At 40.4% G+C, this 27,199-nt stretch overlaps 1 protein-coding gene across 2 annotated transcripts in view; it reads left to right on the top strand.

Moving 5' to 3' along the window:
• VCL (vinculin) overlaps positions 1 to 22,264 on the top strand; it is a gene marked incomplete at both ends in the record, with an annotated part of 95,804 nt that extends 73,540 nt beyond the window's left edge. The window contains 14 exons of one of the 2 annotated variants that reach the window (XM_084245794.1): positions 201 to 354; positions 1,401 to 1,576; positions 4,567 to 4,757; positions 5,705 to 5,904; positions 7,426 to 7,554; positions 8,446 to 8,595; positions 10,585 to 10,693; positions 11,824 to 12,126; positions 13,373 to 13,497; positions 14,112 to 14,297; positions 17,254 to 17,457; positions 19,381 to 19,584; positions 19,974 to 20,078; positions 22,118 to 22,264. In XM_084245794.1, coding sequence (XP_084101920.1) covers positions 201 to 354; positions 1,401 to 1,576; positions 4,567 to 4,757; positions 5,705 to 5,904; positions 7,426 to 7,554; positions 8,446 to 8,595; positions 10,585 to 10,693; positions 11,824 to 12,126; positions 13,373 to 13,497; positions 14,112 to 14,297; positions 17,254 to 17,457; positions 19,381 to 19,584; positions 19,974 to 20,078; positions 22,118 to 22,264 — 2,383 coding nt within the window. The remainder of the gene's footprint in view (positions 1 to 200; positions 355 to 1,400; positions 1,577 to 4,566; positions 4,758 to 5,704; positions 5,905 to 7,425; positions 7,555 to 8,445; positions 8,596 to 10,584; positions 10,694 to 11,823; positions 12,127 to 13,372; positions 13,498 to 14,111; positions 14,298 to 17,253; positions 17,458 to 19,380; positions 19,585 to 19,973; positions 20,079 to 22,117) is intronic. The other variant, XM_084245795.1, reaches the window with a different exon arrangement.
• Positions 22,265 to 27,199: the final 4,935 nt, after the last annotated feature.

The following is a 27,199-nucleotide window of genomic DNA, read 5'->3' as shown; positions in this document are numbered from 1 at the left end:
TCCATAAAGGCAATGTGTATTTTTAAAGTAAAGGAGGAAGTAGATGGTTTGTGTGTTTTGCTTTGATTTCCTGTTTTCTTGTGCTATCCAAGATTTACCTGGGAAAAGGAAAAAGACAAAAACATAACAAAAACAATTTATTTGCACTTTTAAGTATTAAGTATGAGGAATACAATGACACATCTGTCTGTTTTGTGTAGAGGACAAGGAGCCTCAACCATGGCCATGCAGAAAGCCCAGCAGGTATCTCAGGGTCTGGATGTGCTCACAGCAAAAGTGGAAAATGCTGCCCGGAAGCTGGAAGCCATGACAAACTCAAAGCAGAGTATTGCGAAGAAGATTGATGCTGCTCAGGTAGTAATAGTGATTTCCATGAGGGAAGGGAGATAAAAGAGAAAGAGAAATGGTCCATAAATAAATAAATATTTTCTGCCCTACCCCCTTTTCCCCCTGTCTTCCTTCTACCCTTCCTTCCTCTCATTCACTGTAGGTGGATAACCAGTGTTCTAAATCATGATCTATTCCCAGCAGTTACCATTGTTAACCTTCCCTCCCACCACAGATTTAGACTAATGTTTATCTATATTTTGAAATAGAAACCCTTATTTTGAATACTTCAGTTACTTGAAAGTCAGTACTCTTGAGTACCAAGAGAATCCTAGTTCCTGATATTGATAATAGTTTATCAAAACTGTTCTTCAACTTGAATTGTCAACTTTATTTGGTTATAGCAATGTTAGAGGGTTGAAGTTTTCTGATACTACTCTACTATAACATTATTTTCAAGCATTTCATAAAGAAGCAAATGTTTTAGAAACTGAAGAGTTAAAAAGGTATGATTTATTCAAAAATGAGATAAGGGCCTCCCCAGTGGCACAGTGGTTGAGCGCTGGGTTGCGAAGCTGCCCTCGGCATCTGCAGAGGCGGTTCTATCCCCGGCTGATCACCGGCCCCTGGAGGCGGGTCCCACATGGCGTGCAGACCTCTTCTGCCACCCTCAGCAGTGTACTTCGGTCCTTCTGCCTGCTCTGCTCCCCGCTCTGGCTCTGGTGAATTCTCTCACCCTCCTTAGCTTCTGACTGTACCCAGTGCTTGTATAAATAAATCAATCTTAAACAAAAACAAACAAACAAACAAAAAACAAAACAAAGATGAGATGAAATTTGTGATACTGTATTCTAATGGGGATAAAAAAATTTATTTTTAAAAAGATGAGGGATTGATTTGATTTTACCTGAACTAAGAATCTAAGTGAAACAGTAAGGATCAGCATTATAAAAATCAATTACTGGTGTGCCTTATGGTTGCTTTTGAAATATTTCTGGTGGCCTTGTTAAGTTAATAACATGTGGTTCATGAGTATATCACAGCGTGCTTCTTTGCAATTTATATGTATGTAGAATTGGCTTGCAGACCCAAATGGTGGACCAGAAGGAGAAGAACAGATTCGAGGGGCTTTGGCTGAAGCTCGGAAAATAGCAGAATTATGTGAGGATCCTAAAGAGAGAGATGACATTCTGCGTTCTCTTGGAGAAATATCTGCTTTGACTAATAAATTAGCAGACCTACGAAGACAGTATGTATTTAATCCCTCAAATTTAATCTCTCTTTCTTCCCCTAAATTCCATATAAATGCATGTATGATGCTCTTTCATTGTATTTTCATTGATTTTGTGTAACATGGCTAGGTCAGCTATCACTGTTCTGCCATTAACATAACTGAAGTTTAATGACTTATTACTAGCCACATAATTTTTAGTTGATAAATTTGACATTGCTAAACCTTCTTTTTTGAGATTTATGTTTTTAATTTCTAAGCTAGGACTTTCCCTGCTATATCATGTTTAGGGTATATCTTTTATGACATATCTGTGTTCCAGGCATATGACCGATAATGATAATCAAGTGTTCCAGGCATACAAGGAAAATGCTTATTTGGTTAACTATAGAAAAGGAGTGTGTGTGTGGTAGGGGGTGTGGTGGTGGGTTCGGTGGGTTGAAGCATAAGAAGATGGCTTTATCCTTGCTCAGCAATGTTATTTCTAAATTAGCAATTATAAAAATCCTAAGTACAATATCCTCACCATAGCTTCTCTTCATGGCATTTACTTTGACTACATGGAAAAGAGTCACAGCTTTCTTTTCTAAATAGATTTTTCTCTTAGTAAACACTGCAGCACATGCTTAAAGAGCATTAAGAAACTTTACAAGGGGGCCTCCCTGGTGGCGCAGGGGTTTAAGTCTCAGTGCTATCAAGCTATTGCCAGCCACTGGGGCATGAGCTTGATCCCCTGCCAGGGAGCTAACCAACAGGCACAGCAGACCTCTCCTGTCTCACCCGCTGCTCCCGGCAGCAGTGTATTTCGGTAGTCCACCTGTTCTGCTCCCCGCTTTGTCTCTGGTGAATCCTCTCACCTTCCTGCACCTCTGACTTATACCCCAGTTCTTATATGCATGAATAAATAAAAATATTTTTTTTTTTTAAAAGAAAGGTTACAATGCCAAAACTGAAAGTTGCTTTTTCTCCATTTCAGTTCTGTACCCACTTCTCCAGGGATAACCATAATCAAGTAGCTTATAAAATCCAACTCTTCATTTAACTTGTATATTTCACTTCCTGTTCTTCTGTGGGAACATGCCTAGTCTTTTTCCAATGAGAGATAATTTAGAATTCCAAGCTTAATTATTTAGGAATCACTGTTTTATGCCCCAAATCTCAAGTAATTTAGGGAGGGAAAACATATAATCTGACAATTGCAAAATATGTCTGTGCAGTTAGGTGAATGTTCGTTAATATAAGCTCATTAATATTACCTATTTACATTCTTATTAGATTTTAAAATACTCGAAGGCAGAGACTTTTGTATTCTCAGGACACTAATACAGTATATTTACATTAGCAAGTACTTGTTTTTTCATAGTGAGGGACTTGATGGTAAGAGTGATAATAATAGATGTTCATGTGTAGTCATTCACACCATTACTAATTACTGTAATGTATCTACATCCATATACTCAACCTCCTGGCATCAGGATTAACCATGAGCAAACCTTGGAAAATACTTTTTGTCCAACTTTACAATGGAGAAAATCTAGAAATTTATAATCATAAAGGAGTTTTAAAGGAGCATCTAAATTAGTCATCCTGGCAGATAGAATAATATTTTCATTTTTACAGGTGAGATAGGTGAGATTAATCTAAAGTTTAATTTTCTGTGACTAAGGAGACTGATACATAAAATGGGTCTGACTCTATATGTTCATAATGGTTAGAATCTGAGGTCTTTGAAATAAGGTTTGGGGGCGGTTATCTCCATTTGTGATATAATTGTGGTTGTCTCTACTTCTGTGTTGATGTTCTTGTTGAAGTTTTTTGGTTGCAAGGAACTAACGCAAGTAAAAAAAAGGAGAGGTTTATTGAAAATAAATGGAGACATCTAATCGAACCTGTCAGCTTAAAATATGGACAGATCTTATGACAGCTGAAAACCGCTCTTTCTGTCTTCTGTCTCTTCTATGTCTGTTTCACTCTGTGTGTTGACTTTGGTAGGGTTTTCCATCTTGCCTTGACCTATCATGTCCCAGGTTTAGTATGACTTTCCAGCTCCATATTCCACCACTGCTTGACTCTAGTGTTTTTGAAGTGGATTAAAGACCACCTATCTCAGAATCACCTGGGAAGGTTATGAAAAATATGCACTCCTGGGCTTTACCCTAAACATACTTAATCAGAATGTCTTTTGATGGTGGTTTGACAATATGCATTCGAAAATAATATCCCAGGTGACTTATTCGCACAGCGTTTTGACAACCATCAGAAATGAATTGGGGGTCTTGCCTGACTGTGGGTGTGTTGTGTTTGTGTTAAGTAACCACTCAGTTCAGTCGGTTATAGCAAGAGTTGGGAATTATTTGATACCAATGTAAGGCAATACAATATAGTATCTACGTGAGGACTCTTAACATCAGATAGAATTCTAGGTTTGAATCCTGACTACACCAGAGAAATGATGGAAACTTGGGTAGGTTATCCAAACCTTTTGTGCTTCAGTATTGTGTTTTGAATAAAAATGGGGATAATACTGCTATGTATCCCATAGGGTTGTTGTAAGGATTAAATCATTTAGGAAGTGTTTATTATACCACCTGGCAGAGTTAGGACTCAAAAGATTGAACTATTACTAGTTCTACTACAACTATTCAGTTGCTACTATACAACATAGCTACTTGGGCCACTTACTACCCAAGGGAGAAACTGTTTTCAGGAATGTCAGGCTGAGGGGTCAGCTAACCTCTAGATGACCTATTGAGCTCAGCTTATCAAATGGTTAAACTTGCTTGAGCTAGACCGAGCTGGACTCATATTTAATGTCTTAAGTTAGGCAAAACAATTTGAATTTATATTATTACTTTCTTATTTGAGGGTCAAATAGATCAACTATTCTCTTTTCAACCCAAGTTAATAATAATCATTAGCAATTTATCATCTCATTAGCATTAGCATTTAGGTCCTCTCAATATAAATGCTGTATGTGTGTGACAGGATGGATGTTTTCTTCTCTGCAGGGGGAAAGGAGATTCCCCAGAGGCCCGAGCATTAGCCAAACAAGTAGCCACAGCCCTGCAGAACTTGCAGACTAAAACCAATAGGGCTGTGGCCAACAGCAGACCCACCAAAGCAGCAGTCCACCTTGAGGGGAAGATTGAGCAAGCACAGCGATGGATTGATAATCCCACAGTGGATGACCGGGGAGTTGGTAAGGCCATCAGTATTCTTAAACCTCATTAAACTGGTCTCAGTGAAAATAAGAAAATTGTTGTTAGAGATTCTGTATCATCTGTAATTAGGTGCAGAAGGGGTTCTTCAGCCACTGATGAGTAAGTTATTCTACACTGTGACTCCATTTCCAAATGGAGCCAGTAAGAGTCATGTGATCTAAATGATTTTTGCCTGGGGCATCATACCATTACCTGTAGAAAACCTGAAATTTTGATTTGGGGGGATTCTAGAAATGAATCAGTAAGAATTTAGGTCATAATATGATAGAAAGTCTGCAGAAGCTGAGAGATCTATTTACTTCATTTGCTGTGTTTGTTGGATAAAAAGATAAGCTTATTAATCAATGATTGCCTGTGTTAGGAAATCAGACAGATGTATAATTTCCTGGGTGAGGAATAAATTGGTACAGATTTTCTGAGTAGCAATTTGGTGTCATATGTCGAGATTTTAAAAAGTTCATACTCACTGACTCAGCAATTTGACTTACAAGGATTTGTTATAAGGAGTTACATCCAAGAATGTATATAAGCAATGTAAATGTTTAATAAAAAGTGGCCAACATTATGGTTAATACTACAACATTGTACATAGGCTTTAGATCGTTATCTTGAAGAATATTTAATGATGTGGAAAAATGCTTGCATTAAAGATGAAGAAGCAATGAATAAAAATTAATGTATAATAAGATCCCAGTTTTATAAAATTGAAATATATGTGTGTATGAGAGCATGCAGTGCATTAAAAAAGACTGAAGGAAATGTTCAACTGTTATGATTATGGATGATTTAATCTATTTTTATGTATAGATTTCTGCATTTTTTATTGTTAGAAAAATCTACTAAATGCTATTATTTACCTTCTGTACTGTTACTGCAGTTGCCTTCTTCAGGTCTATTTGATTTCCATGTTTTCCTTTTGATCCAGGTCAGGCTGCCATCCGGGGGCTTGTGGCTGAAGGGCATCGTCTGGCTAATGTTATGATGGGGCCTTATCGCCAAGATCTTCTTGCAAAGTGTGACATAGTGGATCAGCTGACAGCACAACTGGCTGATCTGGCTGCCAGAGGGGAAGGGGAGAGCCCTCAGGCGAGAGTACTTGCATCTAAGCTCCAAGACTCTTTAAAGGTAGAACTCAGGAACACATATTTTTATACCTGCTATTATTGAAAAACGTGGGTAGGAGAATTTTAAAAAAATACATAATTTCTTGATTCTAGGTAAAGTGAAAAGAGTGTAACCAAAGATATGAGGAAATCTAGAGCTGTGTTAGGAAAAAACTCACCAGTGTGTGTTATAGCAACTAGTTATGTTTCCCAGGTTAACTCAATTAAGAGTACTTTCATACATTTGCTTTATACATGTATTGCCTGTACTTTTATTTAGTTGGTTTTTCTTATTTTGTAAATTTCAGTAAATTTATTTAAAAGAAAACTTCATAGTAATCTTGAAATCATGAGCTTGATGACCAAGTTGTATTTTTTTCTATTATTCTTTAAAAGACATAATTATTAAAGTAAAGGCATATATCTGTATAACAATTAAAATCATCTCAGGTATCACCAGCTAGTACATGGCACCCACCTTGAGAAACAATGGGGTTATTAAGATTTCTTTGTTTTAATCCAAAAACTAAGGATGCTAACTATAAAAAAAAGAAAGCTAGGGCTTCCCCTGGTGGCGCAGCGGTTGAGCGCTGGGCTGTGAGGCTGCCCGCAGCCTCTGCAGCACCAGTTCATTCCCTGGCCGCCGGCGAGGGTCCCACCAAAAAAAAAAAAAAAAAAAAAGAAGGCTTTTTTATGACTTCTCAGAATCTTTGTTAGGCTCATATTAAGAAATGGATATATGGGGGCCTCCCTGGTGGCGCAAGGGGTTAAGTCTCAGCACTATCAAGCTATCAGCAGCCACTACAGCATGAGGTCAATTCCCACCCAGGGAGCTAACCCACATGGTGCAGCATACCACTCCTGTCTCACCCACTGCTCCCCTCAGCAGTGTATTTCAGTAGATCCACCTGTTCTGCTCCCCACTGTGTCTCTGGTGAATCCTCTCACCCCACATACCCCAATTGGCCTATACCCCAGTTCTTGTATGCATAAATAAAAACAATTCTTTTGAAAAAAAAGGATACATGTATTGGTAATTAAGTTTTTCTAGAAATTCAGTTGAAAAAATCATGTATCAAAAAAAATTCCCATTCTTGATTTCTTTCCTCTCTATATAAGAAAGTGTTTAGAAATTTGGCTTTGCATTGACCAAACAATCCTTAAAGTTTTCTGTGGACATTATCAGGTCCCTTCAGCACTGGGAATTATAAGGAACTCTCTCTTGTTTCAGGACTTTCTTTGGGCTGCCTCCATGACTCTCAGTGTCATTTCTTAGAGAACATCAAGAAAGAAAGCAAAGATTTCTTAATTGGATGAAACAATCTCTGAGGAAATGTGGGACAGGTTTTACTTCTACTAGGCACTAATGTCTTAGAGGGCATTATTGATATCTTAAACTTGTTATATTCTAACTAGTGCTTTTGTACATAGTTAACACCCATTTTTATATGAATAAATGTGTTAGTAAAGTAACATTGGTGAGTTTATGATTTTTGGATGTTTCTGAAGATTTTCACTTGTAAAATTTTCACTTTCTTTTAAGGATCTGAAGGCCCGGATGCAGGAAGCCATGACTCAGGAGGTGTCAGATGTTTTCAGTGATACCACAACTCCCATCAAGCTGTTGGCAGTGGCAGCCACTGCACCTCCCGATGCACCTAATAGGGAAGAGGTGAGTTTTTGAGTTTTTCTGTTAGTCAGCCATACATGTAAATATACAGAAACACATAGATACACATGCATATGCATATACATTGATTAACTATTTAATGCAAAATGTGATTACAGTGTACCTTCGGGACAGTGGTTGGACAAAGAAGATGGATTCTGTCAGGCAGTACCTGATGTGCACTGTTTAGTACAAACCTGATCCAGTTTTGTTTGGAATACCTTGCTGTATATAGCTTTGCATAATATCCCTGTTGAATAAAACAAACTTTTTTTTTTTAATTTGAGAGCTGAATAAATGATTCAGTAGATGGTTTTGCATTTGGGGGTAATAGAAGTCAACCCTCCTTTTCTTTGTGTCAGGCCTGAGTGTGAGCTCCTGTGGCTTTTCACATGAAGGTCAGGGGCAGAATTTTTATATTAATGGTAATAAGATATGTGAAGAGTGCTATCCTGAGGAGACTAGAAATCAGTTTAGGAATCTGTATTCCAATTCTGTGGTCTGTGATTCTTGGCTTTTAATGCATCCAGCCACCTACACTGAATCCTGAGTAGGCATGTCTGTCTTCTTTAAACTAGAGAATAAGCCTTTTGGGAATTCTTCACATTCTGTGAACTCCTATTGCAGACTACTGTACTTAGATCTGTATGTCCTGTTTGTACTTGGTAAGCACTGGTTCAATTGAAATTCAAGGGTGTATGCTTGTACATGGTACTTATGGCCAAACCTCTGAGGAGATACAGGAGAGCCAAGACTTGGATTTTGACTGTTGTCTTATTAACTAGGGTTTGAAGTCAATTCTGAGGTCTCTGCGGTTGCCCCTGCTTAAGGAGATGCTTTTTCTTAGGCTGCATGACTGAAATAAATTTTCTTACTGTCTTTGTTCTCCTTAAGGTATTTGATGAGAGGGCAGCTAACTTTGAAAACCATTCAGGAAGGCTTGGTGCCACAGCAGAGAAGGCAGCTGCTGTTGGAACTGCTAATAAGTCAACAGTGGAAGGCATCCAGGCATCAGTGAAGACAGCCCGAGAACTCACACCCCAGGTTGGGTTGCTCATTTTTCATTATTTCAATATCTATAATATAGTATTTAATAGAGAAGGCTAATTATAGAAAAAAATTAATATATTTTTGAATAGTTGCTATAAAATATTATTTAAAAATATTCATAATATCAAATTTATTTTTGTATCATTTGAATTTCTTACAGTGACCATAGGTTTAGTTTTAAAAGTAGAAAAACCTTATAGAGCAAATGCTCCATTCCCATATATATAATTAGGGAAATATTTGGATAATCATGAAAGTTTATTTTTTATTTTATTGCTTATGCTTTTTACCACATCTTTTTGAGGGTATTTTTTAAAAATTCACTTGTGTCCATAATTTGTTTCCTTTTTCTGCTTAATTGGATAACCAAGATAAAGCTAGTATGCTGTCAACAGTATATTGGAAGAGCAGGAATTGCAGTTCTAATAGGCAATAGATGTTCTTAAAAATATCAGTTCAGGGGCCTCCCTGGTGGTGCAGGGGTTGAGCGCTGGGTTGCGAAGCTGCCCACAGCCTCTGCTGTGCCGGTTCGATCCCCGGCTGTTCCCCGGCCACCGGAGGAGGGTCCCACTTGGCGCGCAGACCTCTCCTGCCGCCCGCTGCTCCCCTCAGCAGTGTACTTCGGTCCTTCTGCCTGCTCTGCTCCCCGCTCTGGCTCTGGTGAATTCTCTCACCCTCCCGCGCTTCTGACTGTACCCAGTGCTTGTATAAAAAAAAAAAAAAAAAAAAAATATCAGTTCAACACATTCAGTACAATGTTTTCTTCTAATCAAATTATAGAAAGTTTATTATTTTTTATTATTTACTCAGTAAATATATATTGCATATATGTAATACATTAGGAACTGTGCTAAACTTTTTACAAATCTTTACAAATCTGTGATACTGGCTCTGATAGCAACTTGTGGGGAGAGTTAGGGGAAATAAGTGTATCTCCTAATTGTTCAACTTTTGCTCTGAAGATGATATGTTAACAAGTTAGGTTCTCTGAAAAGTCACACTTGCTCAATTAAAAAAAAACTTCCATAAAATATGAACATGTCTAACATTCTTTAATAATTTCCATTAAAAATAAAGCATCAAAACAGGATTTCTGTTATAAAATAGATTTTTCATAAAAAAGAAAAAAAGCTAGACTTAATACACCAACTATGGAAAGAACAAGGACTTCAGAGATGGATCTGGATTTGAATTCTCTGTGACATTAGAGATAATTCCTTTTTTTTTTTTTTTTTTTTTTTTTTGTTGGACCTTCTCCCGTAGCTGGGGAAGGAACTGGAGCTGCAGAGGCTGTGGGCAGCCTCGCAGCCCAGTGCTCAACCGCTGGGCCACTAGGGGAGGCCTGAGATAATTCCTTCTTAATGGATTGTTTTGAAGATTAAGAGAATGTGTGTATGGCTTACACCATATACTCAGTAAATATTAGCACCTTCTCTAAGTGCTGTAACTAACTAACTGGGAGGTCTTGAGCAAGTCACTTAAATTTTCTGAGTCTTGGTTTTTGCATCTGTAAAGTGATTGATTACCTGTCCTGTCTCTTTCATAGGGTTATTGTGAGACTGATATAGTAAGATAATGTGAAAACACTTTGTTGACTGTAGACAGTTATTTTTTAAATAAATCTCCATAAATGAGTTTTGAGTAATTTGTACAATTTTTTTATGGTGCTTTATTAAGATAGATGACTTGATACCCAGGGCTTAAAAAAGGTTTGTTTTAGTATGATCCTGAACTATCATGTAAACATTCACTTCTTTTGTTACTTTTTTACCTTCTTAAAATCAGACTGTGACCAAAAAGCCTTTTGCTAGGGCTCATTGGAGCAACTGTTTTTAAGACCCAAACTAATGTGGTCTGAAAAGAAACTTGCCTATTTTTGGCTTTACAGTGCCATCTGTAGGTGAAGAGGAGGAAGCTTCGTTGAAGATTTGTCTTTGCGTGGGAGGGTGCTCCAGAGTTTAAAGGTGGTTTTATCATTGCCAGGTCGTCTCAGCTGCCCGCATCTTACTTAGGAATCCTGGAAATCAAGCTGCTTATGAACATTTTGAGACAATGAAGAATCAGTGGATCGACAATGTTGAAAAAATGACAGGTAGAGTTGTGTGCAAAGTTCTTATTGTCTAATCCATGAGGAATGAGTTCGGAGAAACTCGAGTAGGACTGGTTATATTACTCAGCTGTAACTGGATAATGGGACCGTCATGTGCTCGGCAGTGTATGTGGCCCTGATTAAGGCTGCTGAGCAGCGGTGGCTTCTCATTCAAGCCTTGCAACTTTGTCTGAAGAGAGACTCTGTGAGTCTCTTTTATTTTAGTGCTGCCCTCCCAGTGTGATGTTTATTGTTACAGCTCCTGTCTTCTCTTTGAATAGTGTCTTTGCTCAGTTTGAGCCCAGAGTTTGGTTTCAGAGGCTGGGAGGCGGTGTTTGTGGATACAGTAAGTGTTCCTGTCATTTTCAGTGGGCTCACATTTCAAGGAACTACAATAGCTACCATTTAATCCAGCTTGTCTCAGCGTTTCCTCCAACATATCAACTACGTAGTTTTTTTTTTTTTTTTTTTCCTAAAAAAGGAGAAACCAACCACCAACAAACCTCTGTCTGTGCAATTGAAGTAGCACCTCTGAATCTTATTCTTTCTCTGTGAAGGGAGGGCTAGGATTAGAGGGAAGAAATAAGGAATGTAAGCTCTTTGACTTCCCTGCAGAACCTGCAGTGACAGGGATCCATAGCAGCCGGAGATGAAAGTGGAGTTACGAAAGTGTCTGAAGAGAGGTAACAGAAACAAGAAACAGGCCTTTAGGGTTATTGGAATCCTCTGTGTGGCTCATCTTGGACATTACAAGTAGCCAAAAAAGCAACAGATGGTTGGGGAGTGAGATGGGAGGGGAGAAAATGTTATTAACAGATAATGATGCAGTGAAGGTTTCAGACATAATCCTTGTTTCCTCCCGATGTCGCATTTCTGGTTGTCTGTTATAGATACAAGAAGGCCAGTGACCACAGTTGGGATAAATGCTGTGAGTGTATCTGGCCTCCTGGGTTATATCCTCATATTTTTTTACTATAGTATTGACCTAAAAGCTTTTGTTTGCATAAGAAGGGCTTTGAACTAAAGCGAATTCTGGGTGTTGTACTTTCACATGAAGAACTTGAGTGAACAAGAGTTTGGAGTCTCTCTCCCTCTAAAATAGAAATTAAATTCCATTTTTGTTCTCCCCACAGGGCTGGTGGACGAAGCCATTGATACCAAATCTCTGTTGGATGCTTCTGAAGAAGCAATTAAAAAAGACCTGGACAAGTGTAAAGTAGCCATGGCCAACATTCAGCCTCAGATGCTGGTGGCTGGAGCAACCAGCATTGCTCGTCGGGCCAACCGAATCTTGCTGGTGGCTAAGAGGGAGGTGGAGAACTCTGAGGATCCCAAGTTCCGTGAGGCTGTGAAAGCTGCTTCTGATGAATTGAGCAAAACCATTTCTCCAATGGTGATGGATGCAAAGGCTGTGGCTGGAAACATTTCCGACCCTGGTAAGCAGTGCATGGTGTGGCTCACCTTAGTTGAGAGGTTAACTCAGGAAACTAAGAGGATAGGGAGAGAATATGTATCCCAAAATCACCACATACAAAATTTAGAAGCAAAAACCACAGCTGCTTCAAGTTTAAGAATGAAAGATTAATCTTTCACCATCACCCGAAAATCGGGTAGAATATTTTCTGCAATATAGCCAGATTTAAGTTTCTCTGTCTAGCTTCTCTGTTTGCTTGCTTGCTTTCCTTTTTTTCTTCTTTTTCAGTTGATTACTATTAGTTTATCTCTCTGCTTTCTTTATGTTGTCTAAACAGCTCTTCATCCTTTTTTGTCATTATTTTAGAAATTTCTCAAAAGATACACAGTAACTAGTTTACCAACTATTTAACTTCTGTAACTGGCAGAACTCCTATTCTGCTTTTTAAAAGTGATTTTCTTTATGAGATGGTCTCTGTTTCTGTCAAATCTAGAAGTGTTTAAATTGACCAGTGGGCCTCCTAGGTGGTTATCCTGGTCCTATACCAAAGAATCTGGACTTTTATTAGCCGAATAATGATCTAGTTTTCAGTACTATTAAAGATGTTGCTTGGAAACATCTGTATTCCTTCCTATTCTGAGCATCCAATGTTTCTTGTCTTATTTTATGAGTAGAATCCACTCAATATATTGAGTGGAAGAAGGAGATGCATCCACGACCCAGGCAGAATCTTGTTAGCATTTATCAGCACTAAGAATATTCTCGGTTTCCTAATTGGAGTTTCTAATAATTTGAGGAGATTCCTGTATTCTAGGTGGCTAGAAACCGTAGCAGCATTTAAACGTAAGGGTTAATATGTTGAATGCCAAGTAGAGCAGAGTAGGGAGAAAGGTGAGAAGCATTCAGGGAATGTATGCTTGATCTGAAACTAACATCTGTCCTTTTGGGCAGGCTTATCTGTTGACTGCTTCATCATAGGAGAGGTGATGAAGACCTATCTGTATCCAAGTGTTCATACTCAGGGAATGTCCTGAGTACTTGTTATTGTATAGGCAAGGAGCCACCCTGAGCACTACAAGAAAACAGCTGGTTTGTAGCCTCAGGGTATCTGCCCTGTCTTTACCTTCGCTCCCCTTTAATCACTACCTGTGAAGCTTACTGGCAGCTTCACATCCAGCTTTTGTTAATGGAACCAGTTCTTCTGCTGGACAGAGAGTGCGCCAGGGCAGTAAGCTGCCCAACTGAAAGTGAGGGTGTCTTGTGTTTAGGCCTGCAGAAGAGCTTCCTGGACTCTGGATATCGGATCCTCGGAGCTGTGGCTAAGGTCAGAGAAGCCTTCCAACCTCAGGAACCTGACTTCCCGCCTCCTCCACCAGACATTGATCAGCTCCGTGTAAGTAAATTCAGAGAGATGGTGAGAACTGAGTAGCGCGTTGCTGGGACTGTAGAAAGAGAGAGGTAGGCTTTTGCTTGAAGCTTAGTCGTAATTACAACTTGATTTTCACTCATGAATGTAGCATAATCCTAACTCACTGCTTTTGCATGGAGTGGACTGGGTAGGTGTTGACTTGCTGTAATGGGGAGTGGCTGGAGCAGAGATTTAAAAAGTAGAATCAAGATCAAAATCATTTGGTCTAGCTACCTCTCATGGTCAGATGAGGAACCTGAGGCCCAGGGGAGAAGTTACTTGCCTAGACAGTTACCTTCTCATCAGAATCAGGAGCAGAACTTGGGTCTGTGGGAATCTCCTTTGAGAATCTTTGATTTGGTTGTGCTATGCATGACTTCCTGGGATATGACCAAAACAGTAGCTGCTAGCTCTTAGAGAAAGAGGAAGAAAATATGCTTCTGTTGAGATTAAAGTAGTTGGTCCTTGTGCTCAGCATGGGTGGTCTTACATGGAGTGAATGTGGGTGGCTTTCTGGGGAAGTTTTTTAGAGGAAAGGAATGAATTCCAAGGGGAAGTTTTTCCTAGAGCTTTACTTAAAACCTGATATTCATTCCTAGTTGACGGATGAGCTTGCTCCTCCCAAGCCACCTCTGCCTGAGGGTGAGGTCCCTCCACCCAGGCCTCCACCACCAGAAGAGAAGGATGAAGAATTCCCTGAGCAGAAAGCTGGGGAGGTGATTAACCAGCCAATGATGATGGCTGCCAGGCAGCTCCATGATGAAGCTCGCAAATGGTCCAGCAAGGTAAGTAATGAAGCTTTTCTTGCTGAGAAAGGATGAACCATGCACCTAGCTAAGAAAGAAGGGATCTCCTCATTGCTTTGATTCTATTGTTGCCAATAGCATGATCCCCTTCCTTCTTGTTAGTTTAACGAGAAGTTTCTGGTGCTTGATGGTTTCTCCTGCTGGCAGCGAAAGTGAGCACTAGGATGCCTGTGGTTGGGGAGGAGGGTTCCTTTCCTCTGTCCATTAGCCTCCCTGACTCTGGACATTTGGAGTCTTAGAAATTGCTTTTCTCTCGGGATTGCTGACCGTTTTTTGATGCTCTCTTGCTAATTATCAGCACTCTAAACTTGAAACTGTCTTCTGTGGGCTCTGCTACAGCTAGATGAAATGTTTGCATCTTCCTGTTTTTTTCATAGAAGCTGTGTGCTTTGTCCTTTTCTGAGAATCATCCTCTCCCTCAACTCAAGATAACTCCAGTATAACTCCAACTCAACAAGTCTCAAACTTTAAAATTAATGTGGTTGGTGAAAATTTGGATGCTGTAGCAGTCATGCCCTGTGAATGACTTTGGCCTGTTTTCCCCTAAATGATGCAAAGTGAATGGTAGCTCTTTTTAGATAAGAGTTAAATGTTAATACTAACTTTGCAATGAAATGTAGTTCCAGCTCATTTCTAAACTTTCAAATATGACCTTTAATCTTTATTCCCACTATTTGCCTTTGTTCTTTTCACAGATTCAGAGGTCTCAGTCTCTTGTAGTGAATGCAGTTTCCCAGGGATCTCCTGTACATGCAGCTGATTTGGGAACTTTTCAGGCTGGGAAATTGACCTTGGTTTTTTAACTGTGTTTTTTTGTTTTTTTTTTTGAGCCATTTACTGTAAGCCCAGGTTCTAAAAAGGAATGATGTTGGATTTGACTGTGGAATTACTTGTAATCATATCTTTCCAACGGGGGCGTGCACATCCCTAGGACCATTAGCAGAGTCCCATGGGGAGTGGAGTAGGAATGAGAATGAAGGTTAAATTTAAAGGTAATTTAAATTTCATTATGATAAATGTGGCTCCATTATGCAGAATAGAAAGCATATATGAATTATAAAGATAAAACTTAAGAGGCTGACAGCATTGGCCTATTTATTTACTCCACCCTGCCATTTGTGGCCAGAATGTTTAGGTTTGGTTGTCTCTGGAAGTTGGGAGCATCACAGGACACTGAAGTCAGGAGCTACTTGAACCATGTGTATGTGGGGGTTGGGAGGTGGCGGCGGTGGTATGTGTTTGTGTATCTCTCAGTCAGTTTGTCTTTGAACAGTTTGGGGGTCTGAATCCCAACACCAGTGAGCTGGCCTTTCCTCTAATCGGATGAGTCCTGGTTGAAAGAGTTTAGGTGAAAGGATTTGGATGGTACCTGTATCCCTTATTGGCCCTGAATCCTCCAACTTCTCTTTGGAGACTGGCTTCCTGTGCAGGATAAACTCTTAAGGAATGATGGCAATCTCAAATAAAATTCCACACAAATTCCTGCTGCTTCTTGGTTAGTGATATATTTGATGTAAAGAACTTGTGTTCACTTGCCTTATATAAGTAGTTTGGTTTCATTGAGGTAACTTTTATTTGCTTTGGTTGTTTTCAGCAGCTAACCCCTACCTCCCACCCCTCACTGGCTCTTGTCCTGGCCTTTTAGAATCTCTATCCCATGTATTAAATTCTCTCCCCTTAGTGAACCTGTTCTCTCACGGGCACTTATTTTGGGTATCTCTGAGCTCAGCTCAGTCAGTTGCCAAGTTCATGTGTTATCTGTGAATTATTTAAGTTTGGGGTAAGTGAGAATTTTATTTTGCAATGGAAGAAACTAGAGTGTACACAATGACAGCTTCTTGAGCCTGTATTAGCAATGGATGTAATATCAGGTTGTAGAAGTATTGTTTTTGCAGACCTTGATGGGCTAGAGAGAGCTGGTATTATTTTTTCCTAAAAGGTAAACAGGTTTAGGTGTCTTTTGGAAATGGGTTATTGGGGAGTACTTGATAAGTCCTCTTCACCCACAATTGTGTTTGGTATCTGTTACCTCCATGTATTAAATTCTGGGTTTTTCAACTCCCAAAGGAAATGATAATGTGCATCTACAGAACTGATCTAAGTCACTTCCTGTCTCCAGGAAGATGTAGAATAGTGTCCATATGAACCAGCAGGGTGTTCATTTTGTTATATTCAAAACAAACTCTGTTGGTTGCATTAGCTTTTCCCCAGTGGACGCCTTTTAAAGGTAACCAGCTACTATTATTTGGTTGTTTGGCTCCTCAAAAATGTTGTCATAAAAATTACTCTTGGCGGGGCCTCCCCAGTGGCGCAGCGGTTGAGCGCTGGGTTGCGAAGCTGCCCGCGGCCTCTGCGGCGCCGGTTCGATCCCCGGCTGCTCCCCGGCCACCGGAGGAGGGTCCCACATGGCGCGCAGGCCTCTCCTGCCGCCCGCTGCTCCCCTCAGCAGTGTACTTTGGTCCTTCTGCCTGTTCTGCTCCCCGCTCTGGCTCTGGTGAATTCTCTCACCCTCCCGCGCTTCTGACTGTACCCAGTGCATGTATAAACAAAACAAACAAACAAATAAATAAATAAAACATGCCTCTATAAAAAAAAAAAAAGTTTAAAAAAAAATTACTCTTGGCAAGCTTAACTTTGGTAGTAAGTGTATAAAAAAAAATGAATGTCACTTGCTTTCTTGGTATAAATGTTTCTCCAGAAAATCTTTTTTAATGGGAAGTCTCTTTTCTTCACTTGCTGTGAATGGGGTGACTTGGGCTGGAGGCTGAGAAACCCTTTTACGGAGTTTGGTTCATCTGGCTCCTGGAGAATATGTCATTTTCTTTCCTATTCTAGACAAGCTTTGGTTACTAAAACAGCTGACGCTCAGTTTCGCAATTCCTACTGCTCTTACTAACACTATCCCTGTTTCTCATCCTTCCCGCCATCGACAAAGCCGGGTATTCCAGCCGCTGAGGTGGGTATAGGTGTTGTGGCAGAGGCAGATGCGGCCGATGGTGTTGGGTTCCCTGTCCCCCCTGACATGGAAGACGATTACGAACCTGAGCTGCTGTTAATGCCATCCAATCAGCCGGTCAACCAGCCCATTCTGGCCGCGGCTCAGTCATTGCATCGGGAAGCCACCAAATGGTCTAGTAAGGTACTGATTAGCACCCTTGATTGGGGCTGCTCCAAATGCATCCGGCCATGTGCAGCCTTGACACGTTGCATCACTCATGATCTGTGCGGGTCCTGTGAGTCTGAGCAGGGCGGGCATCTGTCTGCACCTTGTTGTTAGGACTGGCTTCACAAGTTTAATAGGTCTGCTAATGCCAGATTAATTGAATTGCATTTCTGTTTGAGACTAGAAAAGGATGGGGGCACTTTTTGAAAGGAATCCTTTTCTTGCCAACCTTGTAGCCATTGTTGGAACCTTAAACCCCTTGGGAAGCTGTGGATGCATCTCTCAATGACTTTCAGGTCAGGAACATTGTAGACCATTATTAGGTCACCTGGCCTGACCATTGAGCTTTGCTTGCCCCCCTGCTCCCCTGTTGACTTCTCTGATGGCTCAGGCAGAGTTGATCAGGGTGAGAAGCAGCTTTATATAGAAGGGTCTCTAGGAAAGAACTGCTTGCTGCCCTGCACTTGGCTGTGTGGCAGATGCTGCTGGCCTTTATGGGAGCCCACAGGGAAGGGAGCTTCACTGGCTGCTTGTCCAGGTGTTTCAGTGGGAGGGAGTGGGGGGACCACTCAAGGCTGCAAGACAGGTAACAACAGCGCTTTGGCCTTGGGGACTGAGCCAAGGCTAGTTTCAGGAGTGGAAGATGGGTGATCACTTGTTTCCCTGTTGAAGATGGCATGTTACAAGAAGGGTTTCAAGAGTGATGGGTGATACTAACCCAGGCACTATACCGTCTTCTAACCAAGGTCCTAAAGTCCTGGAAGAGGTGGGCCCAGATGGCCTTGTCTAATATACCTTTTGCCTCATGACTCCTTCCCAAACCTGTGTTCTGTCTGGTCTCCAACGATTGCCTGAGATGTTACATGCCTTCCAGCATAAACCATCAGCCACTTCACGGTGCCTGTGGAGGTCTCTCACAGAGCACCCTGCAGCGGCATGGTCTGTGTATGCCTCACTGCATCGTACAGAAATTAAAAAGCATGAGGGGAAAAATGAGTAGGATCCGATCTTTTAAATAGTTTTGAACATTTCAGTTATCTTTGGTTATTATCAGTCCAAAGATGAGCCTTTTTTAAGGCATAATGTTAAATTATGACTTTATTATGAGGGTTTTAATGAACCAAAATGCCTAATCTCAGGTAAACTGATGTTAATTGGCTTGGGAGTTTCATTTACAGCTCGACTCATGATTTTTTGTTTTCCTGATACCTCCTCTGGTATCTTCTTAGCTAGAGATTCCTTTATTTGAAGGAAAAGCTTAAAGGACAGAAGAATTAATTCTTGGCCTTTTTAAAATGTGAAAAATTAACATAGCATGTTCCTTTAGGGTGACAGGACAAACAAGAGGCGGTAGAGGGAGGATGGGAGTAGTGTATGTTAGACAATGTTTTTCTCACCGAGCCTGATAATAATTATTTGGAGTTTTAAATTCTAGTTCAGCAGTGACAGTGCTTGGTTCCTATTTGTAACAAGGGTTAGGATGAAGATGATGATTTCAGCATCTGGAAAGTCTCCTCTGTATTTTTCCCCTCAGGCCAGCTCTACTGCCTTGTCCATATAAAAAGGAAAATGCCTATTTAACTAACTTCTTGGCCTTGTCCTCACTTTATTGAATGATTAACCTGGAGATGCTTAAATGCTTGTTCAGTGCTGTGACTGGCGTGCACATGTTGACTGATCTTCCTTTTTTCAGGTGATCTCTGGGGGCAAGTACCCTGTCTCATTCTTCTCTCCTGTGCTGTCTGTATCACTTAAGAACAGTCCTTTTATCCTCTTCTCATCCTTCTAGAAGGCTACTAGATCAGCAGGCTCCTTCCCTTCTTTGCTATACTTCTACTTCCTCCCCTAAGCTGTCCAGAGCGTGGGCTGAGCTCTCACTGTATCTTTGCTTTTCTCTAGGGCAATGACATCATTGCAGCAGCCAAGCGTATGGCTTTATTGATGGCTGAGATGTCTCGGCTGGTAAGAGGGGGCAGTGGCACCAAGAGAGCACTGATTCAGTGTGCCAAGGACATCGCCAAGGCCTCAGATGAAGTGACTCGGTTGGCCAAGGAAGTTGCAAAGCAGTGCACAGATAAGCGGATTAGAACCAACCTCTTACAGGTACTCAGATATGTGTGTGTGTGTGTGTGTGTGTGTGTGCGAGAGAGAGACAGACAGAAGAGCAGGAGACAGAAAACTGGGTGATCAAAGATGTATTTCTAATGGGAAGAAATAGCAGATAAAGACAATACATGTGTATTTTGGAAAGACAATTCAGGAATGTTTATTTCCTAAGCATATGAAATAAATTTAGTGCTTCCACTCTTGGACAAAGGGACTATACTAGCCCTGAGGAAAAGCGGGTGGAATCCTGATGTTAGGGAGTGCCTTCTGCATGCCAGAATACTGTATTCCCAGAGCATTGGGAACACAGAGGTGGGTAAGTCTTGTGTTCAAGAGACTTGTGGGCAAGAAAAACTGAAGCATCCTAAATTAAAATTTCTCTGTAGGTATGTGAGCGGATCCCAACCATTAGCACCCAGCTCAAAATTCTGTCCACAGTAAAGGCCACCATGCTGGGTCGGACCAACATCAGTGATGAGGAGTCTGAGCAGGTATGTGTCTGTTGCTACTTGCTTTCGAACAGGCAACTTCTGTGCTACTTTATAGCAATTTAATTCAACTTTGAGGAAATTTTACCTGTAAACTGAGTATTCTATATGTGAGATAGATTCAGGGGAGTAACTGTGGAGAAACACATCAGAGATTTGGAAGAGGGGAATAAAGGTCTTGTGTAACTTTTGTCATTTTACAGATAGGAAATTGAGGCTCAGGGAAGTTAAAGGCCTTAACCAGTAGCAGTTAGGACTTCATTTGAAATAGGTGTTGCTGTCTCGAGGTATCCAGTGCCTGTTCACTCCTACCCACTCTTTCTTTTTGGCTACAGGGAATTTTTGCCTCATAATTCTCTGGTGTATCAGAGAGAATGAACAGTGCAGGCTTTTCAGGGGAATGAGGTAGTTAAGCTTGTGCTAAATGACCACTCAAAGCAGGTGCTTTCCTTTTGGTTACTTTGACAAAGATTGAGAGGGTAGTGGGAAGGTTCTCTGAAGTGAAGCTTCTTGTTTGTACCTTGGTAACCACTTCTTGGAGTTTGTCCTTCCTCTCCTCCTGGAAACATGGCCCAGTTCTTTCTGAAAACACTCATTTAAGCACACGTTTCCTCTTATCTCCTCTGTAGTAGATCCTGCTGAACTAGACTACCAATTTCTTTTTAGGTAGGTAGCACATTTTTTTTTGTGGCTCTATCCAGACAGGGCTCATTATAAATGAGGGGTGTATGTAGCACTGTACTAGGTTTTAGGCAGGTTAAAAAGCCATGATCCTCCCACCCACCACCCTGGGAACTTGCATAGTTTGTGAGACCATTTCTGATGGCTAGGCCAGGAGGCAGAGGGACACTTCAGAGGAGATAGGATAGTGCCCTTCTGGGTGCCTGAAGTAGTGCTGCTTTTACTACCATGTTTTAATCCAATAGCTTTCACCCCTTACTCTCGCTTCTCTTAAACCAAACTAAGATTTTTACCCCCAACTTGCATGTATTACAGGCAGGGTTTAGGTGTGGGCTATTTTCTGTCATGTGACTCTTTCTGCCCAAAGAAAAGGAGGTAGAAAAAACATGGAAGATGTCAGAGTTTTGGGTCTTATCGTTTAGTTAACCAATTAACCAACAAAAGTGTATCCTTGGAATATATACTATGTTCCATTAAATATTCCAGTGAGGCCTCCCTGGGGTTAAGACACAGAGCTATGAAGCTATCCACAGCCACTGCAACACAAGTTTGATCCCTGGCCAGGGAGGTGACCCACATGACACAGCAGACCTCTCCTGACTCGCCTGCTGCTTCCCTCAGCAGTGTGTTTCAGTCAGTCTCCCTATTCTGTTCCCCACTCTGTCTGGTGAATCCTCTCATCCTCCACACCTCTGGCCTGTACCCTAGTTTTTGCATGCATAAATCTTTTAAAATAAATATTCCAGTTTAAAAAAGGTAGAAATTGACAGCTGTTAGAGTGGGGAAAAATAGGACTGCAAGTCAGAGTACCAGTGTGATCCCTGGTGTGTTGGTTTGTATGTTTAGAATATTTACTTATTTAGATTCTCATGGACTTATAAGGTCATTAGTTTATTTGGCTATTTTTTTGTCAGTTGGTTAACTAATTAATTACCTCCTATGTGCCAGGTTCAATCTTAACAGTAGGGTGCAATAGTGAACACAACTGAGAAAACTATCTGCCCTGTGGAATGTAAACTTTAGATAAAATCTTTATAAAACATATGGTACATCAGTTAGTAATTATGGTAAGGGGTAAGCAATGGGATACCCTGGGGAAAAGCATTCCAGGAACAGCAAGAGCCCAAGGCAAGAGCTTGTTTGAAGACAAAGAAAGAATATGCTAGAGGCCATCTAAGGGCACAGTGTACAATCAGTGATGGTTTAGTTTGGGATTCTTTTTGGTGATCCAGCTAAGCCACCAATGATGTGATAAGAGCAAAGGATGCCGGATGCAAGAAAGGTAAAATGGTTCAAGCCTTTTTTGGAGGCACGGTTGCTTCAGGGACCACGAGTAACAGAGAATTCCTCTTTCCTTGCAGGCCACAGAGATGCTGGTTCACAACGCCCAGAACCTCATGCAGTCTGTGAAGGAGACTGTTCGTGAAGCAGAAGCAGCTTCAATCAAAATTCGAACAGATGCTGGATTTACACTGCGCTGGGTTAGAAAGACTCCCTGGTATCAATAGGCACCTGGTTGAAACTAGCTGGCACACAAATCCCACTAAATGGAATGAAAATGATCTGAGTTCTAGGAGCCTCCCAGAATCGCTGGGGGGTCAAAAGCCATATCCTGGCTTGACCTAACAGAAAGGAAAGGAGCCTCTTCACATTAGAAAACATGTATACTCGTCATAGACACTTTGAAATGTGTCTTGGTATAAAGCCTGTATTCTCAAACACAGTTATACTCATGCACACTTTGTCCCAACAGGCAGACTGGGTTTCTAGCCTATGAAGACTTCCTATAAGCTCAGAATCCAAGAGTGAACACTAGTCAGACACCCCGCTCTGCACTTGTTCCTAGGGGACAGTTTCTGCTCTGCTTCCTTTTCCCTGCTTCCCATTCTCTCTTCTAGGCTCCCAAGACCCAGGGCCCAGGCAAGTCAATTAAGAAGGAAATCACTGTGCCTCCAAAATTTGTTTTGGGCTTTCCATGTTGCTGCTGACCTGGCCTGCCCTCCCTGGCTGCTACCTGGGTCCTTTTCAGGAGTGAGCTTTGCTGCTGTAGGGGAAGGTGGCCTCTGGGACTCCCAGCATATGGGGCCTGGATTAACTTCCTGTCCTCTCCCAATTTAATTCCATACTACAAAACCAAATTTAACTCTGTTAGGAGAATAGTCACAGAATCACGTGATTCTTTCTTTACCAGAGGGAAACTTCTTATCCCATATATCTCACCTCAGCCTGCCAAGGTAGCCATCCCATGAACACACTGTGTCCAGGTGCTCTCTGCCACTGGAGGGGCAGAGTAGCCCAGGTGTGGCCTTGCCCATTCTCCCAGCAGGGTCACCCCCAGGCGCTCCATGCTTTGTCACTGCCTGTAGAGGTCTGTGCTGAGGCCTTATCATTCATTCTTAGCTCTTATTGTTCCTTCTGAGCTGAAATGCTGCATTTAATTTTTAACCAAATCATGTCTCCTTATCCTGGCTTTTGTATTCTCCCCTACCAGCCCTCCTAAATAAGATTTTAAAGATGTGTTTTCTCATCTGTAATTTTGAAAGATCCTTTTTATCTTTTTGAAACTCAGAAATAAGAATTGGTGCTTGCCCCCCATGAGTGTTTGTTTAATGCAACGGCAATCCTGTCAGGAAATGCCTACTTAAGGGAGAGGGACAGTTGCATACTGGAATTCTGGTACTGTAGGGGATGAGTCAGTCCCCTAAGAAACAGTCCTCAGTAATTCCTGCCCTCCTCAATCAGCTATAACCAATCCCTTGCAATCCTCTCCTCCCTCCCAAATATGTTTAAGAGAATTTGGTATAAGAATTAGTTATCACCATAAAGTCCCTATTAGCAAAGTGAGAGAGAAGACAAGTTTTCCTTTTTTGCACTTGTCACTGCTGTCTAAGCATTCCCCAGCACATGAAACCATATTTTTTCCTAAAGCCAGAACTGGATGAGTAAAGGAGTAAGAACACTTGCCTGAATGTCTTTCCTTCCTTCCCACCTCCAATATGTGTGTTAGATCCCAACTTCAAATGTGTAAAATTTGTCTTAAGTTGGTATTGTACACTCAGGCTTCCTCTATTTCCTTTTAATTAACTGATAAAGATTGTTTTTAAGGCCCTCAGCATATTTATATAGTTGCTTACCTGATATAAATGCAATATTAATGCCTTTAAAGTATGAATCTATGCCAAAGATCACCTTTTGTTTTACTAAAGATTACTTAGAGGAAATAAGAAAAATCACGTTTGCTCTCCAAGTTCTTCCAGTGCTTTGACACTGGTTTATACTTTATGCCAATGTGCTTTTCTCTAATATCAGTGCTCAAGACACAGTGAAGCAAAAAAAAAATCCCTGAATGATGATTAGAGACATCACCACTAAAAGTCTACATTTATTATCTAGTATTTGTTATATGCAAATATTTTCTGCCTCTTCATTTGTTCTGTTTAAAACAATAAAGTGCATTTGTATAAATAATGCTTTAAATGGATATGTTATTAGAGCAGGTTTTTTCTTAATTTTGGAATAGCAATGCAACTAATCCTCAAGATCTGGAAACTAAAAATTTTTATTTAATCAGTCTGGACGAAGTGAGAAACAGCTATAGTGTATTTACTTAACAAGGATTTGTGTAATAAACTACAACTTTGGGGCTTATATACTAGAAAGAGCAGAAGTGACAAACAGGAGGAGTAAATTAGCAGGTGATGTGACTCATTCCCCAGTTGAAGAAGTCTAAATCTTAGAAGATTCTAGCTGTTTGTGTATCCTCTAAGAGGATGAAACTGTTACATGTGCAGGAATACCATAGGTCTATTTTTCATATTCCAAATCCCAATATAGAACAACAGGGTAATGAGGCAGAGCTAGCTTTGTGGGGGGGGGGGGGGGGGGCGTAGCCCAGTTCTTGCATGAGGAAGCACTAACTAGAAGAGTAGAAGGTTCTTGGAGTAGAGCTGGGTTATCACTATTTTTGCCTGTTTTTCTAGATCTGAAACGGTGATAGTGTTGCTGATTACATTTGTTACTGTTGTAACTTAGGAAAGATGCTGACTAGGGAGTCAGATTCCAGTCTGCTGAGTTACAGAAAATGTCCAACGCTACTGAATTAACTCAGCAATATCTGAAAAAAGAAATCTATGGTCTCATTTTTGCTACTCACCATATGATCAATGGCACTGCCTTTCTGCTACATTATAGTTTTCTCAAATCAGATGACTCTAAGGGTTCTTATGTAGAGCGCCACTTAAGGGATCACATGAATTTCCTTTGAATAAGATGGTAGTTTCCTTATATAGGATTTTTAAACAATGGGTTATTTTAGGATTAGCTGGAATTCTGTGCTTGAAAAATAGTCCACTACTACTAAATTTTCATAGTGAGTAATGATAATGGTGGTAGGAAGAATAGCTTTGATCACTGATTACTATCTGTGGCCAGCAGTCAAACTAAAATAATCAACTATTGCTTCATCTTTTTATTGACAGTATAGCCAGAGCTAGAGAAAGGATTCAGTTCCTTTTGGATTCAATCATATCAATAAATGGAATAATTTAATTGAAAAAGTAAACAGTCTACTTAAAAGTCTTAGCAGAAATTGCTAGAGGGGTTCTTGGTATACAATCTGCTTGTATATTAAGTGAAGACAACAGAAAAAAAATTGGATAGTCTAGATATGACTGGTAGAGATGAGGATTCTCCAGGAAAAAAGCAAAATACTGATTATTCTTTTGAGGTATGAACTCTGATGAGTAAGACATTAAAAATGAAAAGCAGCTGAACTAGGTGACCAACCTTAGGCAAAGGGGGTAAATATTTGGCAACATTTTAATTTTAGTTGCGAAGCTAACTGATAATGGTGACTCTAGAAATACCAAAATTACAAAACTTCTTTCCTGGTAGATGAAAGGGAGGCTGGATACCCTAGACAGGCAAAGGTAAGAATGCTGCTGCATAGTGGAACCCCTGTACAACTAAACATTGGCCCTTGGTAGCAGAATGAGATGAATTTTTAAGGGCTATCCTTAGATGATAAGGTAAGAATGATAATCTTAGCGGAATGAAAAGAAAGCAGTCCCAAGGATGAAAAAGCTAATAGCATAAGAAAGAACAAGAAGGAAACCTAAGAACAAACATTTATAACCTAACTTTCAGCCTTTTTCCATTCTTCATGTCTAATGAGGCAAAATAAGCAAGGATTTCTAAGCTAATGAAGCTGAGTGAAATGATACAACTGTAGCGTAACTTGCCAACCATGATGGTCAATATAGTTTCATACAAGTTTGTTTCTGCCCCAGTATTATATACTTCCATACACCTTGTCAGTATAGTAGAGACATTTAAGTATTCCAATGACAATTATAAGTTTCAGGAAGGAATCTATTGACTATAGATTTGGAAAGCATACAGTATGAAAAGGGAATTCCCCCTATTGACAAGAGCTGCAGGCAAATTTAAGTCCTTAAGAACAACAAAAAAGATAAAAGATCCTACCCCCTCCGACCCCCCAACTGTCAACAATAGTGAGGCAGGTACATTTTCTTCCTTTATCTGAACTAGGGCATGAGGCCTTTAGGCTAACTATGGTTTAAGTGGTGTTGGATAAACTTTATAAAATATGAAGATGGCAATGGTTCACTTAAGCTTCTCTTTTACTATAACTTGCTTAAAATCTCAAATGCTTGTGCTTGCAATAATTTCCTAAAAGCAGAAGTAGTGTTCCCTTTTATTATCTTAATAAAGCATTCACCCCTTTGATACAAATGATTTTTACTGTGCTAACAGCAGAACCAGTGGCACAAAACTGAGATGGTACTTAATCCAGCAAGATCCCTGTAAATCAAAATCTGAGCTTTACATAAAAATCTTATTTATAAAAAATACAATACCAAATACCAAGTACAGTGAGAATGGAGCATAGAGCAGCAGTGCTCCCTGCCAGGGCCATGTGGAAGTGGCTTCTGCTACAGTGCTTGCTTAATGGCACAAGTGAAAAGCTGAATAAGGCAAACACTTGAAGAGGCAGTTTTCTGTAAACTTCTTGGGGTGGGGGAATTTCCTCTGTTGGGACATATGCCATTAGGGATGGCTAAGATCAGGTGTGACACTTGGGTGCACCTGATACATCACACTACAGATTAAGACAGCTCCTGCTGGCTGAGACCAGTTTACTTCTTTTAGGAGACAGGTTATCACTGTAGACTTCTGCCTTTACTGTTAAAATGTGCAGCCTCCAGCTGGTGCCCCCTTATGGAGGAAATTACCTCTAAAATCGTCCTAAGTTGAAAAGATATAAAATAAGCTAAGTTATTCAAAATTTTCCTTAGCTTAAAAGCTCCTTTAGGATCCTACATTGATTACTAAGCAACTTTGTTAGCGGTGTGTGGCTTGACAAAAATGCTTTAACTAGAATATGTATCCCACCCACTTGGTACCTAATAGTAATAAACTGT

The sequence above is a fragment of the Talpa europaea genome (assembly GCF_964194135.1).
Source record: "Talpa europaea genome assembly, chromosome: 10".
In the NCBI taxonomy this organism is placed as follows: domain Eukaryota; kingdom Metazoa; phylum Chordata; class Mammalia; order Eulipotyphla; family Talpidae; genus Talpa; species Talpa europaea.
This window is presented reverse-complemented; position numbering and strand designations above follow the sequence as displayed.